At 41.9% G+C, this 19582-nt stretch overlaps 1 protein-coding gene across 1 annotated transcript in view; it reads right to left on the bottom strand.

The window, feature by feature from the left end:
- The window catches only part of DNAH3 (dynein axonemal heavy chain 3), a 164550-nt gene that overhangs the window by 125416 nt on the left and 19552 nt on the right, over positions 1 to 19582 (bottom strand). The window contains exons 9-17 of the mRNA XM_043560338.1: positions 19059 to 19254; positions 17204 to 17383; positions 11762 to 11898; positions 9423 to 9528; positions 9061 to 9239; positions 5880 to 6064; positions 4546 to 4669; positions 1647 to 1800; positions 714 to 858 (exon numbers count right to left, since the gene is read on the bottom strand). Coding sequence (XP_043416273.1) covers positions 714 to 858; positions 1647 to 1800; positions 4546 to 4669; positions 5880 to 6064; positions 9061 to 9239; positions 9423 to 9528; positions 11762 to 11898; positions 17204 to 17383; positions 19059 to 19254 — 1406 coding nt within the window. The remainder of the gene's footprint in view (positions 1 to 713; positions 859 to 1646; positions 1801 to 4545; positions 4670 to 5879; positions 6065 to 9060; positions 9240 to 9422; positions 9529 to 11761; positions 11899 to 17203; positions 17384 to 19058; positions 19255 to 19582) is intronic.

Genomic DNA, 19582 nt, shown 5'->3' with positions numbered 1-19582 from the left:
TCCCCAGGTGACATCATTCATGCCTTTTACTTGTAATCTATACTCAATCATTCCCCAATATAAATCACCCCCCGCCAAACCTATAACTTAACTTCAGGCTTATTTTCTCAAATGTTAGTTAACGTTCCCATTTGGATGTTTGCAGACACCTTAAACCCAGTATATTCAAATTGATGTGTCTTTTTCCCCAACAAATTTGTCACTTCTCTCGTTCAGTGGTGGCAATATCCACCAAACTGCTTGGGCTAATAATCTGGAAATCACTCCAGTTTCTCCCCTCTCCCTCCTTGCCCCTTACCCCTTTGAAATCAATCATTAAGTCCTGTTGACTCTACCTTAATTTCTCTCTAGCCTCCAGGATCTAAAGAAAAAGGAGTAGTTTACAGTTATCTGTGGCACTCTGGCCTTTCTTGAAGCAGCACAGTAGTGCAACTGCCATCTTATTCTCCTCTCACCTGCCTCTCCACAATCCACAGCTCTGGGTGGCTGCCCCTTCCATTCTACCCTAGCAAAAGGTCTTGGCTCTTCAATCCCCACTTCCCATCATTATCACATTGGAAAAATCCGACTGTGTGGCTGTGTTACTCTAGAGTATAAGAATATGATAAAAAGTCCAGCCTGAAGCTAAAGTCCAAACCCTATTCTAGAACTGGCTAGGTTGGATCCACTATCTCATCCCTACCCTGTCCCAGGAGAGTGAGCCTGCAACATACCGTTCATCCACTCCTCTGACTTGATGCTAAACTCGTATGTCGTCAGCCACAGCTGCTCATAAGGCCCTTTGTTGGTCAACACGGTTTGCAGGAGAGGGAAGGTACTCTTCTCCTTTTCCAACAGATCCTCTTCCTTATTGATCAACTGCAGGGCAAAAGGGGATGCTGTTTATTGGGTGGCTGGTTTTCTGAACCCTGGAAGCCACCATGGCAAATTCCTCAGTGCTTTGAACACCAAGTTGAGGAAGATGCTTGTTCATCTAGAGAGCGAGAGAGAAAAATAAGGCATGGACTCAAGTAAGACGGTCCCTCTGCTACCTCTGAGGGCCACGACAGCTAAGATCTAGCTGGATGAAACCCTGGGATAATTTGCCACTTGCTCCATCATCTTTGATCCTACTCTACCATATCCACGTCCCCATTTTCACAATTTTCTTATGTACATTAGCTGTCTACATGATATTGCCTTCTTATGTGGACTTACCTCAAAGATAAGGACTTTAATGGTTAGAGAACTTATTTGCTGACCTTCAGGGAAATTGCCTTAGCTTCTCTATGCCTTAGTTCTCTCATTTTAAATAGAGATAAATAGGGACAATAACAATGCCTACCCCAAAGGTTTGTTATGGGTGTTAAGTGATATATTGCATATGAAGCCCTTTGTATACTGTTGAGCACATAATAAATACTCAAAATACGTGAGCAATTATTCTACTGTAATTTCTTCTTTGTGCACTCAGCAACTAACAAAAAAGCTGGTATAATGGGGATATAGAAAAAGGTAGCTGAAAGCACCAATGAAAGAAGTGGTCAACCAACCAATCAACAGTATCTACCTGACAGGTGATGTTAGGACAATGCAGAACCAAGAAACAGAATGAAGAGAGCAGGACAGAGTCATAAGTCTCCAACCCAGACCCCTAGACCCCAAACCTCAAATTCCACCAGTGCTTGATCTAGGTTCTTTGAAAGCTCGTGAAGCTTTTCAACATTGTTCTTCATTTCTTCTGTAGTCATCACTTCACGTTTCCTAAACCCTTCCAGTTCCTTGCTGTATCCCTCAAGTTTCGACTCAAATTCTGAGCACCTAAAAGCAAAGGACATCCCAATCACATCTGGACTTTCCAATTTGATTTTCAGAGTATCAGCATTGCTCACTCATATTCAAGCCTGGGGAGAATCTGATATGATGTATGATATAATACAATATATTAACTTTTGATCCTACCTCTCAGAGATGCCTGCTATGAATCTACTGGTGGTTAAACATTTCCAGATGTTTTCCTGTATCGGTAAATACATGCGTGTGCACATGTATGAAATCTATATACTATATACATATATATAAAATGTATGTATACACATATTATTGTTATCCATTAGATATTTATTCCTGAGGGCTTAATGCATTCCAAGGACTGCTCTAGGCATCAGGGACATATTTTTGATGTACACTAGCCTCATGGAGCTTGCATTTTAGTTTGAGGAGACCTAGACAAGAAATACACATGGATGGATGGGTGGGTGGGTGGAGAGATGGATGGATAAATTCACACATAAAGATAAAATGTTGTGTTTCTGATGGTGATAAATACTTTGAAGAAAATAAAACAGGGAAGAGTGCCTAGTGGATGGAAGTACAAGGCTACTCCAGCTAGAATGATCAGGGAGGACCTTTTAGCAACAAAGCAGGTCACAGATTTATTTTTCCCTTTTTCTAACAAGGTAGATTATATTATATAGTGTTGAGTTATAATTGCTTAGCACATTATAGTTTCCAAAGTATTTTCATGGCCATAATAAATACATAGGCACATATTTCATATAATAATACAGTTACTAGTAAATAGTAGGCACTTGGGAAACTAGGTTGAGTAAATGAGTTGTATTTGTGGGACCACCTGGAGTCTAAGAGAGGATAATTTAGGGATTTCAAGATGGTGGACTGGTCAGAATTCTGGCATGAAATGGAACTTACTCCAATGTCCGCAGAGAGAGGCTTTAATGAAGAGACTACCTACAGAGGTGAAATATGGGTAGCCTTACAGGGAAGCCACTATGACCCCTTGGGCCAAGGGAACAATGGGAACTGAGATGGGGACAGCAAATGGAGAAAAATTAGCACCAAAGCCAAAAATTAATGTGGGCTGGGAAAACAGGTCAAGTTTCTTAGAGAGGGAATGGGGTTGCTTTCACAGACAACAAATGAATCAATGAATATTGCTCAGCCCTCCTCACACATTGTTGTCAGCACTAATGCAAGAATGATGGACGTGAGTTTTAAGAGTTCACCAAAGAGAAGGCTGGACCCAGGGCTATGGGGTTCTCCTAGAGGTGCTCTTGTGCTGAATCCGCTGTTGAGAGCTCAGGAACCAGTCATGCCATCAGGCTAAGAGTCGCCCCTCCAATAGTGTTCTCCTCTCACCATAAATGACAGTTCACATTTCTCCCAGAGCCACCCGTCACTCCTCTGAACTTTAACAGCATTTGCTGCCTCTGAATAGTCTTAGAGCACTGAGAGTATGCTTGCAAGGCTGTGGTCTGGGGATTTTTTTCCCCAAAGAAGTCATTGTCCAAAGGATGAAGGAAGCAGATGGTTTCTGAATACCTACCATGTGCTGGGTACCTCTCAGGCACAATATCACATCGTCTCATTTCATCCCTCTGCACAATGATACGTCTCAGGAAATGAGATGATCTGAGATGGACTCTGTTATCCCATTTTCTGGATGAGGACACTAAGGCTCAAAAAGATAAACTTTCTCCTGTTCACAAACCTGCAAATCAGTTCCATGGTGGAGGCTGTGCATAAGGGGCCATGGGGTAAATGGGAACTCTGTACTTTCTCACTTTTGTTGTGAATTTTAAAACTGCTCCAAGAAATAAAGTTTATTAATTAAAAATTTTCAGTACCACCTACTGGGCTAGTTCTAGGTTCTGAGGACAGTATTCATTTAGGTAGAGAGAAAAGGCCACTGGAAGAAAAAATTGTGGGCAAGTTTTCTCCTTCAGCCCAAACTCCCATTCTACGTAAAAATTTCTTTTATCTACATTTTTCCTTCCTTCTAAGTATTTTCAGGGACTATAGGACCTAAGGTTGGGCAGTGGGCACTTCACACGTGAAGGGGATAGTAACTGGTATGACCACAGTTCACAAACCAAGTGTTAGAAGCTGGGATGGGTTTGTGTGCCTGCGTGCATGTCTTTGCCCTGTACGTCGCACTTGGCCCACTTCACTCAACATTGTTTGATTTTTCAGTATGCCTATATTTTCTCTGCCTCTGGATTAAAATCTTTATTTAGTAGCCAAACACACTTACATGTCTAGAATACAGCACAGCCCATAGTAAAAATCCTTAATAAATACTGGTTGAATTGACAAATAATGAATGAATAAATGATACAGCCACATTAGCATTGAACAAGACCAGCTGCAAAATAGGCAATTTCTCAGCCTCCTACCATGCCTCTATTATCCCTGTCTTGATAACTCAGAGATTTGTGGTCTCCAATGTAAGGCTGACAATTTTGCTATTATTATTGTGAGGCCATTATTACATGCCACTATTTTTGTCTTTTTCTCTCTGTACCACCAAATTCCAATTGTTCAAAGCAGGGAGAGAAGGCATTGGCAGGGTCACCACAGTGAAGCAGGCTTAAAGAGAACATCCCTCAGTGGGAAACAAAAGGAAATTTCTTCTCCACCATTTGTCTTCAGCCTTCGCCCACGCATTCCTGTGGGGGGTGGGGGGGCTCTAGGCAGAACCAGAAACATGCAGTGTGTTACAAAGCTGGGTATCATTTCTGAAATAACCTCAGACTCTCCTTGTACCTTTTAATGAGGTCCATCTCAGCCTGATCTCTCTTGCTAAGGAGGAAATTTCGGCTGTTTTCAAAGATATCTTCAATCTGGTCTGGCCAGAGGAAAAGAGTGCTGTTCAGTTTGATGTCCTCTTCTGCAAAACACATACAGTCTGCTCCAGGACACTGTTCAGCATAGGTCAGCATTCAGGGAATTAATTCAGCAGAACAAGAAGTCAACAGAAGTGGGTGTGGGGGTGGCAATGAATGGATGGGCCCATTATGGATGAATGATAGCCAATGTTAATCGAGCACTTACCAAGTGCCAGGCTAGAAGGGCAACAGTATTATCATCCTTGTTCTTACAGATGGGAAACAAAGTTTAGCCAAGTAATCAAGGTCACACCACTAGAAGGCAGCAGAGACGATTTCAAACCCAGGTCTAACCAACTCTAAAGCTAATGTTCTAACCATTAGGCTTCATTGCTTTCCCAGGGTGCATCTGAGTAGAGTAGAAACTTGGGCTGAAGTTCCATTTCTTTAAATTGTCACCTCATCTGAGTCTCAGTCTCCCTTCTAGTTAAATGTCAGTAATAAAATCAGTATCACTCTAAGGCTCAGGTCAGCTGAAATGTCCTGGGCTCTCTCTGTACCCTGAAGAACGTAGGAAGCAGAGGTCCAGTGTGTGTTCACATGGTCAAGGGCACAGCTCATGAATGTGCAAGGGGATGGTTAGGGCAACCCCTCTTTCAGTCCCAGTACCCATCTCTCTCTCCCATCACTCTTTCCCCCAAATACCATGAACACCAGGTAAATTCACAGGTATATCCAGATGGAAGGAGGATCTGAAAACTTGGCTTGTGGAGAGTGTATCAGTTTTTCCTTCAGAACCTGGTCCTTACAAAACTCTAACTTGGCCCAACAAGCCTTGAAAGGGCCCTGGCCATTTCTTTCCTTTAAAGATATTCAGGAGCATGAAGGAAAGTGCCCTGGCCTCTCCTCAAAGGTGAAATTGTATTAAGATTATAGATAACCGAAATCTATCCATTTATAAAAGGACTCTGCATTTGGAAGTGATTTTTTCCAGAAACCAGACACAAGATACCAGGACAGGCATCTAAGAACTCAAGTCCCTAGATATTTCTTCTTTTAGTCTAACAATAAGAAATCCCTTTGTTTGATTCAAATTCCTGAGGATAAGACCATGGAATTGGTGCCTGTAACGTATAAGGACACTTGAAAAGCAGCACTCCCAATATTGACATTTAGAGGTAGGACTGCCGACTCTCCTTCCCGACTCCTTACCTCTAAAAATATAAATATACAGGTACGTTTGCACACAAATCTACATGTCATTGGACTTACGGGGCAAGTCTGCATAGTCCATCAGGAACTCTAGCCGTTCACTTGCATCCCTAAGTTGCCTCCGGAGTTTGAACACCGTGACATCACTGGATTTCTTTAAGAATTCAATGAGGAATACCAGCTCCTCAGTGTTGGCAGGAATTTCACTGACTTTGTCTGCAATGGTGCTGTACTGATTGCAAATGCTACAGGGAGAGAAACAGCCATCATCATCTCTACCATCTAAAATCACTTTCTTTTAAGACGTTTATGCTAAACAGGTATAATTCTCATCTGGAGACTAGAACAATGGTTTCCAACTTTTCTCTACCTGCAGATCTGTGATAGGTAATATTCATGTGCACACCACACCTCAAGAATACAAACAATAGTAAAGGAAATAACATCTCATAGGTTTTAAGCCCTTTACTACGTGCCATGCCCTATTCTAATCAGTGAATATATATATATATGTATATATTATGTATACATACATACATATATACATAACATATACATATATGGGTGTATGTATATATATATATATACACACATAAGATATATATATATATATATATATATATATATATATATATATATATTAAACTTCACAATAATTCTAAGGGGTAGGGACTGTTATTATCAACATTTTATAATGGAAGAAAGTAAGGCTGAGTAACTCTGTCCAAAGCAACATGCTGTGGAGGTGTCAGGGACAAGATGTGACCCTGGCTCAAACGATTCCAAAGCTTGTACTCTTAACAGATATGCCATGGGTAGAATCCAGATTTAGACCCAAACAACAAGAATACCACCACCACCACCAGCAATAGCAATTCCTTGAATTTTACGCTGAAGTAGAACACTAAACTAATGGTAATCACTACTGTTTATAGTATGTCAGCAAGTTTATCCTCATGTGCTAGAGGTAGTTCCTGGTTGGCAAAGAGAAAGTGACATTCAACCACTGGGACCACTAGACCTAACTGCCTGCTTCCCAAACATAAGACTATGAGAAAGGATGCTATCTTTTTTTCAAAGTTTATTTATTTTGAGAGGGAGAGAGAGAGAGCGAGCAGGGGAAGGGCAGAAAGAGAGAGGGAGAGAACCCCAAGCAGGCTCTCACAAACTGAGATGACCTGAGCAGAAACCAAGAGGCAGGTGCTTAACCTACTGAGCCACCCAGGTGCCCCAAGAAAGGATGCTATTTAAGGATAATCTGAATGTCCCTAACTTATGCAAAAGCCAGTGATGACCATCATCAGTATTTTAATTATAATTAGGAACAAACTGCCTGTAATACATCCATGCCTAGCACATAGTAGCCCTTAAGAAATGCTAGCAATAGCTATCATAATTTTTATTAGTAATTGATTATTACATGTTGACATTCATGCATTATAAAAACCACTCATTCCAATATTTTCAGTCCTCAATATTCCTTCTTTTGTTGTTTTTGTTTTTTCAATTGAAGTATAGTTGACACTCAATATTCCTTCTTAATGTATAGAGACCCCTCCATAGTGAAGCTAATTACATCAAACTGAAGAAAAAACGATTAAAACATCTTTGCAGACACTTCCAGGATCTTAAAAATGATTTCTACACAATTTAAAAACTTTCTGCAGGGAAAATTTATCTACTGTACTACATAGGCTCAATATTACATAGTATTTTCCACTTTTTGGACTCAGAGCCACATTACACGTCCCAGCCTCCTTTGCATTTTTAGTCGGGTATTTTAACAGTAAGCTTGGGCTACCATAACAAAACATCACATACTGGATGGCTTAAAAAACAGGAAATTATTCTCTCACAGTTCTTAGAGGCTGGGAAGTCCAAGGTCAAAGTACCGACCAATTTGGTTCCTAGTGAAGGCTTTCTTTCTGGCTTGCAGACAGCTGCCTTCTCACTGTGTCCTCATGTGGGGAGAGGGGGAAAGAGCTCTGGTGCCTCCTCCTCTTCCTACAAGGGCAACAGCCCTATCGGATTAGGATCCCATCCTTATGACCTCATTTAACCTCATCATCTCCTTCAAGGCCTAGGCTTCAAATACAGCCACACACTGGGCACTAGTGTTTTTGCTACAGGCTGAATGTTTGTGTGCCCCCAAAATCCTTATGTTAAAACCTATTCTCTAATGTGATGGTATTTGGAGGTGGCCTTTGGAAGGTAAATAGGTCATGAGAGCTATGCCCTCATATATGGGTTTAGTGCTCTTATAAGAAAGACCCCAGATGGTTGGTCTCCCAGCCTCTTAGCATCTTTCCCTCTTCTGGGAACTACACCCTAAGTCTTGGGATACCCCCACCCCAAATTCACATGGTTCACATAGGCAGACATCCACCCCAGAGATGGGACTGCCACCCGATCTAAGCCATCTTCTTCACCATGGCATTTGGTTCAGTGCTGCACAAAAGACCCAAGTCAGGCTAGTGTCACACAGGCCAGGACTTTTTGAGGTAACTGGAAAGACAGAAACCACTGACCCCTCTGGATGGGAATCAGGGAGGATGTAAGCCTGGAACTGCTGGGCCCACAAACAGGAGAAACCCTGAGAGAGAATGAAAGCCCAGTAGAGGGAGAGAGACTGCATCCTAATTGTAGTGTTGATGGCCTGAAGCTAGCAATTCCTCAACTTTTCAACATGTGAGACTCAAATTACCTTTTCCACTTTGGCCAACCTGTCTGGGCTTCTATTCCTTAGAACCAAAAACGTCTGGACTAATATATAGTCATCAGTGAAATGAAGGTATGACATAGAGCTTAATTAAGACCAAATGACAGAATCCTCAGATCTGTACAGCAGAAGCCTGCATAGGAGTGGTTCTAGGGGGGTGCCTGTAAGCACCCTGTGTCTCTGAAAATGTACTACATGGCCAGGGAGAGGACCTCTGATGGCCAAACCCAAGAGGCAGCATCTCCCTGACGGTGCCTCCAAGGAAGCAAACACTGAGAGATCAGAGATGGATAGCCGCAGGATGCTTTCCACACTCCTGTTCCAAGCCCCATGTAGTTTTTTCCCTACTGATCACCTTCTAGCCTGAACCTGAATTCCCTGCCACCCTCACTCTGGGGGCAAAAACAACTTGAGCTAGAAGTTCTGTCTGGTCATTAATAGAAGGTGCAAGTTTTGTCCACTTTTCTATTCTCCCGTTCATGCCAAATACTGTTGCTACTTCTCTACCCACAATCACGATACCTGGTATTGGTGTGCCGGTTTACATCCACTTGGAATTGAATCAGACGGTCTTTCAAATTTTGGGCTCGCTCACACAGGTCATAATTCAGGGTCATGGTGTCAAGGCAGAACATGGCCAAAGGCACAGTAATGTGCATGGAGGCAATTTCATTTCTCCGCTTTTTTATGCTACTGATCCTCTGTAGAAAGGAGCACAGTCAGTAGCTTGATTTGCCTTTAGCCTCCCTGCTTTTGCCCCAGCCTCACCCCCAGCCAACCCAGTCCAATGTTGAGCACAGCACAATGTATCGAAATACACTGACTACTCATTGGACTGTCTGCAGCACACGTCTCCAAGATATATATCAAATTACTTTCCCTACCGTCACAAAATCCTCGATATCATGATTTTCTTTCAGAAACGCAGTGATGCTTTGTTCAGCCGTGTTATCCAATAAGTCATCGTATTTTTTGTATACATTTAAGTATCTTCCATAATCGAAGAGTGTAAAATCAGACAAGCAAATACAGGTCACCAAATCAGATTAGGCAGAGGGGAAAATGAAGACATAAATATAGTAAAAATTAGCCCTAGCCAGGAAAGGGAAATATAACGTTGCAAAAGGTACAGTGAACTGGGAATTCAGAACTTTGGCTTCAAACTCCAATCTTGCCACTTCTTAGCTATATGAACTTAGACAAGATATTTCTCTTTTTTTCCAAATGTCAGTATCTTTAAAGTAGAAATAGTAACACCTCATAGGATTGCTGTAAAGCTTACCTACAATAATATACATATAAAGCAACGAATGCTTTGCCCAACATATTAGCTCCTATCCTTTCTTCCAGTTCTAAAACCCTACGTCTAAATTTTAAGATGAAAATTTGGAACTAATGAACCTAACATCTATGGGATAAATTTAGTTTTCTGCTCTGTCATATCATGCAAAAATAGCTGGACAGTTTCTCCCAAATTGGAGGAGGATGTGTTTGGGATGTTCTGACTTAAAATACGTTTGAATTAAGGATGCCTGGCTCACAGAGTCAGTAGAATGTGTGACTCTGGATCTTGGGGTTGTGAGTTTGAGTACCACATTGGATGTAGGGATAACTTAAAAATAAGACCTTTTTAAAAAAAGTTTGAATTAAAATAAGAAGGTATTAAGTAAGAAGAATTAATTTTGGGGCCACAGTGGTATACTTCCAAGAGTTGGCCAACACTTCAGAGATTCTAAATGTTTATTATTTTTACTTATTTTGAGGAGAGAGGAGGAGGAGCAGAGAGAGAGAGGAAGAGAGAGAAAATCCCAAGCAGGCTTCATGCTGTCAGTGCAGAGCCCGACACAGGGCTCGAACTCACAAATTGTGAAATCATGCGCTGAGCTGAAATCAAGAGTCGGACGTTTAACTAAGCCACCCAGGTGCCCCAACACTTCAGAGATTCTAAAACTGAGATACAATCTGAGGAGCAGTCAGTCCAAATCTGTCAGTCCAGAAAGACAAACTGTGTCAGACTCCAAGAACAGGGAGAACAGAGGTTTCAAATAGATGTCCCTAAATCAAACTCATAAGGGCAGAGCTTCCAAATCTGAATTTATGATTCTCAGACTAGATCAGAAGTAGTTCTAAACTGAGGGCGATTTGACCACTCAGGGGGCATTTGGCCATGTCTGGGGATGATTTTGGTTGTGGGAAGATGGGTATAGGCCAGGGATGATGCTAAACATCCTACCATGCACAGCAACTCCTCACAATACAGGATTTTCTGGTCTAAAATGTTGACAGAGCTGCAGTCAGGAAACCCATATATCCTGGTTTTCCTGGGACAGCTTAGATTTACACTTGTTGTACCATGGTAATTGTTAATACCTTTTCACTCTCAAAGTGTCTCAGTTTGGAAGCAGTATTATATAAATGATCACCCTAAACTAGGGACTGCTCACATGAGCAACTGTGAGATATTCTATAGTATGATGATTTTAAGTTTATTTATTTTGAGATAAAAGGAAGGGGGGAGGGGCAGAAAGAGAGAGAGAGAGAGAGAGAGAGAGAGAGAGAGACAATTCCAAGCAGGCTCTGCACTGTCAGTGCGGAGCCCAATACAGGGCTCAAACCCATGAACTGTGAGATCATGACCTGAGCTGAAACCAAGAGTCAGACCCTTAACCGACTGAGCCACCCAGGTCCCTATAGTACAATGATTAAGGAGCATTCAGATAACTTGTCCTCAATGTCCTTTAATTCCTAAGTCCAAAAGCTCTGAAAACAGAAAGCTGCTTCAAAATTCATTTGATAGCAAAAGCTGGTGTAAACCGATGTGAGGATACTTGTGTGAATAGTCATATTTTTCACTCCAGAAATATCAATAGATTTAACGAAGGGGTGCAACCTGAGATCTTGCTGAAGCTGCATCATAATATCTGAAATATGCATTATGTTACTTTGCTAAAATCCAGCAATTTCTAAATGCCAAAACTTATCTGGCCTTGCAGCTTTCAGATAGTGGAGGCACACCTGTAATTGAATTCTGGTTCTTTTATTTATTTGCTGTATAACATTGGGAAAGTTTCCTCATCTGTAAGATGGGGATAAATAGTAATTCCAATGTAAGTGTTGGCTGTTCTTACTACAGTGTGTTTTGGGTGCATGGGAACAGCAATTATTTATTTGATGACAAACAAACCAATGCCAAAATGGCTAAGTTACAACTAAACCCACTTACTTGCGGGGGCCGACTTGATTTTTCTGAAATACCTCGAAGGTTTGATTCACAAAATCAGAAACCAGTTTTTCTTCAGGGTTAATGGTTCCAAGAATCAGATTATATCCTTTCAACTCCGGGAACAGGATAGATTCCACCTAAAGGATTAGAAACCACTTTTATGTAGTGACACATCCACAAGACACAGGAAGGGAGATGGTACCAAAGGTAAAATCTTCTGCAATGGACTCCCTTCCAGAGACACCAGTTGCATTGACACTTGTTTCCCCTTGGATAGTGCCAGGATCACCCTCCTGGTCCCTTTACCTCTATCCTCTCTTCTCTCCCTCTTGGGTTACTCATCTTTCCCTGCCCCTTTCAGGTCTCCTGTCCCTGGAGAGTCCCCTGGGCCTCTAGTTAGGATGTTAAGTTTCCCTGCTTAAAGGTCACATTCTGAACTCTTCCCACTCAGCACAACTGTAATGAAATAATGTATAATGAGCCGTTTTAGGTTTGTCATGGGATATAAATACCACGAGGGCCTGGATCGTGTCTGACTTCTTCACTATTGTGAAGAGTTCAACAAGAGCTTGGCACATAGTGGGGCACCTGTGTGGCTCAGTCGATTGAGCATCTGACTTCGGCTCAGGTCATGATCTCACAGTTTGTGGGTTCCAGCCCTGTGTTGGGTTCTGTGCTGACAGCTTAGAGTCTGGAGCCTGCTTCAGACTCTGTGTCTTCCTCTCTCTGCCCCTCTCCCACTCAGGCTCTCTCTCTCTCTTAAAAATAAACATTAAAAAAAATTTTTTTAAAGAGCTTGGCACATAGTAAGTGCTCAGTAAATATGGTGTGACTGAATGAGTATTATAGTGGTGGCTCCCTGTCCCCCTGATCAGCTTTTACTAATGAAGTTATTGGAGACATGGGTTCTAAATCTGATTCTGCTGCTAATTGACCATGTGACCTGAGCTAAGCTACTTCTCTCTGAACTTCCATTTTCTCCCCTGAAGAAAAGGAGAGACACTAGATTCTTCTCTCAGATCAGAGGGGGAAAAAAGTCTATAGCTAGAACAGTATCTTTTCTGATAATTCAAGTACTCCTTTTTTTTAAAGTTTATTTATTTTTGAGAGAGAGAGAACATGAGTAGGGGAGGGCAGAGACAGAGAGAGAGACACAGAGAGAGAGAGAGAGAGAGAGAGAGAGAGAGAGAGAATCCCAAGCAGGTTCCACACTGTCAGTGCAGAACCTGATGTGAGGCTTGATCTCAAGAATCGTCAGATCATGACCTGAGCTGAAATCATGAGTTGGAGTCTTAACCGAATGAGTCACCCAGGCGCCCCAAGTACTCCAACTTCTAAATGGCATGTGTGTATCCCTGGGAAATGTTCTCACTTGCATGATTCAAGAAGACTGCCAAGTCCGTGCTGGGTACCCAATGCCCTCCCTAAGAAAGCTTATGGTGATGGGTCCCAGAAAAGACTGTCAGAGTGCTCTAGTCGGTTACAGCAATTATACACCATGGATGAGAATACACTGACTTAGAAAGAGGGAAAGCCCAGTGCAAATGGTCTGTATCCTCCTTCTTTGGACAATTCCAAGGTTTTTAAGCCAGCAGAGGAACAAACAGCTTCTTTGCTGTGGCCATGCTGCAGACAATGGAGGAGTGATCCTTCTCCAAGGAGATGGAGGATAGGGCATTGGTCAAGCATATGGATTAAATGATTTAGGGAGGGGTGCCTGGGTGGCTCAGTTAAATGTCCAATTTCAGCTCAGGACATGATCTCACAGTTCGGGAGTTCGAGCCCTGTGTCAGACTCTCTGCTGTCAGTGCAGAGCCCACTTCTGATCCTGTCTCCCTCTCTCTCTGCCTGTCTCTCTCTCTCTCAAAAATAAACATTACAAAAAAAAAAAAAAAGATATGGTTTAGGGACACACAACTGGTACATCCAGGCCACTCAACAGATCACATGTGGACAGATAAGGGATTGTTTCTTGAGGGTCTTCAGTCAAAAGAGGAAGTAATACCTTTTATTGCCCTTTAAATGTGGCAGATTCTCCCATGCTCCTTAGTAGTCTGTAAAACTGAGCTGAGATCAATGGTGCCCTTCCCAGGTAATCACTCTTACTATCTTCTAATCTCCATGGTTCTCTGATCCCTGACTTCCTGGTCTTGTCATCACCCTCAGTGCTTATGCCTGCACACTTCTCCAAGTTTGGGATTTCCCTGGCACTCTGAGTGAGAAAAGTCTCCCATCAGGGAGACTCCATAGTAATGTGTGTGTGTGTCTGTGTGTGTATTCCTGATTACGAAAGTAATGTCTTGACATGGCTGCTAATGCTGATTTTTTTCCTTACTGCATTTTTAGTTTTAGAAAACCCTTCCTTATTTCACCCCACCTCATTTTATTTATGCCGCTCATTCACCTGTTTTCATTTCAATCAGTATTACAACATCTATGTCTTAATTTTTTTGCCAAGACAAATACTTTCTAATATGTACTTTGCTTTCCTTTAGTAACTTTCTCATAGGTAGGCTTCCCTTCTATACCTTGAAACTTATTTTCAAAACTTCATGCTGACATTTTTCCCAACTTAAAAAAATTTATGTTTAAGGGAACCTGTGTGGCTTGTTTGGTAAGGCATGTAACTCTTGGTCTCAGGACAGTGATTTTGAGCCCTACATTGGGTGTAAAGATTACTTTAAAATAAAACTTCCAAAATAAATAAAATGAGGGACATCTGGGTGGCTCAGTTAAGCATTCATCTCTTAATTTTGGCTCAGGTCATGATCTCACAGTTTGTCAGTTTGAGCTCCACGTCGGACTCTGCCCAGACAGTATGGACCCTGCCTGGGATTCTCTCTCTCTCTCTCTCTCTCTCTCTCTCTCTCTCTCTCTCTCTCTCAAAATAAATAAACACTTAAAAAATAAAAATAAATGAAATAAAATAATATTTATGTTCAACCATAAAAAAAGGCAGGAAAGGTAGGGATTAGGGGTAATGTCCATCTGTTGCAGTTCTTAGATATACTTATTAGATACTCAACCTGAGGGGCTATTCTTTTAAAGTTTCAATACCCAGTTCATGAGGCACCTGGGGCACCAGTTCTTAGGGCACTCAGTTTCAATACCCAGTTCACGGGGCACCCAGTCAGTGTTTCAAAAACAATAAATTGTGTTTCATAAATAAATAAATAAATAAAACACATAAATAAGTTGTGTTTCAAAAACAATAAACATTAAAAAAAAATTTAAGTTTTGGGGTGCCTGGGTGACTCAGTCAGTTAAGCGTCCAACTTTGGCTCAGGTCATGATCTCACGGTTCATGGGTTCAAGCCCTGTGTCGGGCTCTGTGCTGACAGCTCAGAGCCTGGAGCCTGCTTCAGATTCTGTATCTCCCTCTCTCTGCCCCTCCCCTGATCATGCTCTGTATCTCTCTGTCTCTCAAAAATGAATAAATGTTAGGGGCGCCTGGATGGCGCAGTCGGTTAAGCGTCCGACTTCAACCAGGTCACGATCTCGCGGTCCGTGGGTTTGAGCCCCGCGTCGGGCTCTGGGCTGATGGCTCAGAGCCTAGAGCCTGTTTCCGATTCTATGTCTCCCTCTCTCTCTGCCCCTCCCCCGTTCATGCTCTGTCTCTCTCTGTCCCAAAAATAAAAAAAAATAAAAAAAAAAAAAAAGTTGAAAAAAAAATGAATAAATGTTAAAAAAAAAAATTTAAGTTTCAATACCCAGTTCAGAGACAGAACCGTGTGAGGAGTTTGACACAGGAGCCAGTGCTGTGGGCATGTCTAGATAGAGAATGCTGAGACTGGGCTGCTTTTTCTCACAGTCTGATAAAGTCATTGGCATTCACTTGGGCCTAGCTTTCAAACCTGGTACACACTATAACCTGTAACTACATCTTCTTGCCATGGGAATCCACTAAATTCCACCACCCCTGCTGGGTGTTTGCAGGAGCGATCACATGAGCCCTTGGCTCTCCCGGCCCAGCTGCTTGCAAACATTGCTAATCAAGATCAGTGAAAGAGAACTTGAGTGGTATGTATTTTATCTGTCCCCAAGCCCCACACTTATCCTTCCAAATTACAGGGTCTTCTCTTTCATTTCCTTTCTAGGGATATCGATTGTAGGAGAGTTGCCCACTGTTTCTTTCCCTTCCACACACCCAGTTTTCTTGTTAACTAGGCATGGTTGGGTTCAAAACCCCAAATTTAGAGTTATCTGGTGAAATAGACTAGAGCATTTTGGCCTCACATGTTTCCCTACAACACCAAACTCTACTCTTGAGCTCTTGGAACCCTCTAAGCATAGGACTGCAAAGAAAAGAGTACTTAAGAGTACCTAAGCATCACACATAATGCCTGGGCAATGAGGGAGGGGGAGAAAAATAGAGAAAAACACCCCATGGTTCCCTTTCCTGTGTGGCTCTGGACACTGGCCTTCTTGCCACTTCAGCCACCCAGAGGGAGTACAGAGTACAGAAGAGTCACACTCATGTGGGTGATCCTGCCCAGCACTAAAAGTCTGCTACGTGTCTGGAATATGATTACCAATCCCACTCTGGAAAGGAAGCTGGAAAGGTCTTGGATCAGGAAGGGAAGCTTCAATCTCTCCCCTTGATGTCTTCAGTGGTTAAATAAATGGAACTTCAAGAACTAAATTAGGTATCATTTCATGAAGATTCTTGGTGAGTTCATGGCGTTGCTCCATCATGGATTGTCAACCCAAGTTGGTTACGGCTTGGGACACATCTGTCCCTTTGAAGTTGGCGTCATGTTGAGGAAAAGGGGAACTCTACTTGCTGACAAAATAATTCTTAAAAAAATTTTTTTAATGTTTATTTTGAGAGAGACAGAGAGACAGCATGCATGTAAGCAGGGAAGGGGCAGATAGGGGGATAGAGGATCCGAAGTGGGCTCTGTACTCACAGCAGAGCTGGACACGGAGCTTGAACTCATGAACCGTGAGATCATGACCTGAGCTGAAGTTGGACGCTTACTGGACTGAGCTACCCAGGCGCCCCATTAATGCTTGTATTAGAAGCACAATTCTCGGGGCGCCTGGGTGGCGCAGTCGGTTAAGCGTCCGACTTCAGCCAGATCACGATCTTGCGGTCCGTGAGTTCGAGCCCTGCATCGGGCTCTGGGCTGATGGCTCAGAGCCTGGAGCCTGTTTCCGATTCTGTGTCTGCCTCTCTCTCTGCCCCTCCCCTGTTCATGCTCTGTCTCTCTCTGTCCCAAAAATAAATAAACGTTGAAAAAAAAAAAAAAAGAAGCACAATTCTCTAACGCGTGGACATTTCTTTATGGCCCAAATCTTCTGTCTGGGGTCACGGGAGGCATACTCAGGATTGAGCTCTCAAAATAAAAACTCTTCTGACTACCTTGTACAAACAGTCACTTTAAATATATTTTATTCGATAAGTAAATAAAACTATAAATGAGTAAGTCAGTACTATACCTTGGGGATCTCCCTAGAGTTTTTAATAATTTCCAAGAAAGAATTGTGTATTAATTCCCAGCAGTCATCAAAAGATGGATTGAAGATGATAATGGGTTCATGGACTTCAAGTTTGATCATGATTAGCTGAGGTATGAAGAACTCCATCTCTTGGTAGGGCTCCTTGTAATCATTCCCATCCTTCAGGAGATATAAGATATGGCAGCTGTCACAAGATGGGGCCTTCCAGAATCAAAGGAGTGATTTTTACCCATTCACAGTATTACATGAATACCAGAAAAGGAAATGCAGGGTACCAGGCACTGTTCATGTTCACATAAGGTCTGGGTATGGCTTAGCCCACCCTGAGCTTATCCACTCCCCCGTTCCAGAAGTTTTAATTCAGTATATTTTCTTTGCTTAGATATTCCTGCATTAATTATTTCCAAATCCTTCCCACCCTTCAAAATTCAGTTCAAAAGCCCCTGCTCTAGGAAGCTTCTCTGTTCTCTAGCAAGATATAATCTCTTTCACTTCTGAACTTATGTGTTTCTATTTCCTTCATGCTATTTTAGCTTTCTCTGTTGCAGAGATTTATAGGTACATCTTATTTTCTCTACTCTAACCTCAAGGGCAGGATCTGTCTGAACCCTGTACTTCCTCTGAAATCTCCAAGGTAGCATTTAATACATAGTTGATGCTCAATAAAAATCTGTTGACAGAATCCAAAAGCATAAATAGTTATCTGTATACCTCAAATGGAGCTAATGAGTGTATAGTCTATTTTAAACACTCAAAATGTCAACACTCCTACAACAGAAATATTGGCATGGAGATATCTACAATTCCCTATGAGGGTAGTAATAGGAGATACCTCTCATAAACTACCCTGCCTAATGAAATTGTCACAGGGTAGCTGGAAAGTATTTGCCTAAGTCAGTGATGTTAGACATCTCTAGATCTGTTTAAGGATGATTGATAAACATTTGCTGAACAGCTACCATGTATCAAATACCCATAAATCTCCCCTTCTTTCAGACATATAAAGATTTAACTTTTCCCTTTGTGGGGAATTTTAGAGTGGGATTTGTTCCACATCTTAGCCTCTTCTGCTTTAGCAAAGTGGATGATTACAGTGACATCTATTGATTGGTCCTTGCTACAAAGCTAACATCACAGTCTAAATTCAGCAACATTGGCTTCTATACTTTTTTTGAGCAAAAGGACAATTGTTCATCTTTACTTCATTTGTAAAAATACTTAGAACTTAACCTTTTATAACCAGGCAATTATATCATTTTATTACTCCTTTTTAGGTAAAATGTGCACGTGGCATAAAATGTAAACAAATCTGCCTTGGTCCATAGGTTATCTAAGTTTAGGGGATGCTATGATCTTTTGAAATCCAAGGCTTAGTGTTTTTAGCTTTTATTTTTACTTCACTGAAGTAGTTTCATGAAGAAAGTTATTAATTAGGTCAACAAAGCCTTTTGTTTTCAGAGATGCCCCTTCAAAGACCAAAGAACCAAAAGCCAATGTTTGCAATGATACATACAACACTCCCTAAATATCAAGCCAAAGATTGATAACAAAATTTTTTCAACACCTTCCTTCACAGAGGATGAAAAAGTGACCCCATTCCCTCTCATAGGAGGTATGAATTCCATTTTATTCTATCTTCTTTCAATTTTTGTAACAACTTCTCCACTTCTGGAGATCTTTGGCAATTTAGTATAGGCAATTACCTCAGGAAAGCTTGCTGTGAGTCACAAAACTCATTTTCATGAACTAATGTAGCTGAAGACCTACATGATGGAATTCTGATTCTGTCTTGGTTGTTTCCCCTCAAAGGGCCTACTGCTGGTCCCCTACATACCTTGTGTATCATGAAAAAGGAGATGAGGTCCTCGAGAGACTTAATGACCAAGTCCCTCAGCTGGAGGGACATGAAGGAAGCAACAGAAGCAAAATATTCCTCAATGTTATGAGAGGAGTCATAGTCACTCTTGGGAGCAAAATGGACCCACTGCTCCTTCTGTGAGATGAACAGCTGGGCACAGGTGGGGATCCACCTGTGAAAAAAGAAGGGCAGAGAAGTAAGAAGCTCTTCTGAGCTCGGAGAAATCCTATCAGATGTTCCCCACTCTCTGTAACAAGGAAGGTGGCTCATTCCCCACTAAGCAGCTTTCCAAATCGGTACTTTCATATCCCTGGCCACCTCCCCTGCCAACACCTCTTTCCTGGAAATAAAGTAGTAAGATTTGAATTGAGAGACTATTCATCCAAAGGCACAAGGGATGCTGGTGGCATGTCCTGCTCAAAGAGTCTCTAGTTTCTTCACTATAATCAGAGATTGGGGTGAAGGGGCATAAAGAAATGGAATGTTCTGTCCAACTTCTC

This window comes from Prionailurus bengalensis, chromosome E3, assembly GCF_016509475.1.
Source record: "Prionailurus bengalensis isolate Pbe53 chromosome E3, Fcat_Pben_1.1_paternal_pri, whole genome shotgun sequence".
NCBI lineage: Eukaryota > Metazoa > Chordata > Mammalia > Carnivora > Felidae > Prionailurus > Prionailurus bengalensis.
This window is presented reverse-complemented; position numbering and strand designations above follow the sequence as displayed.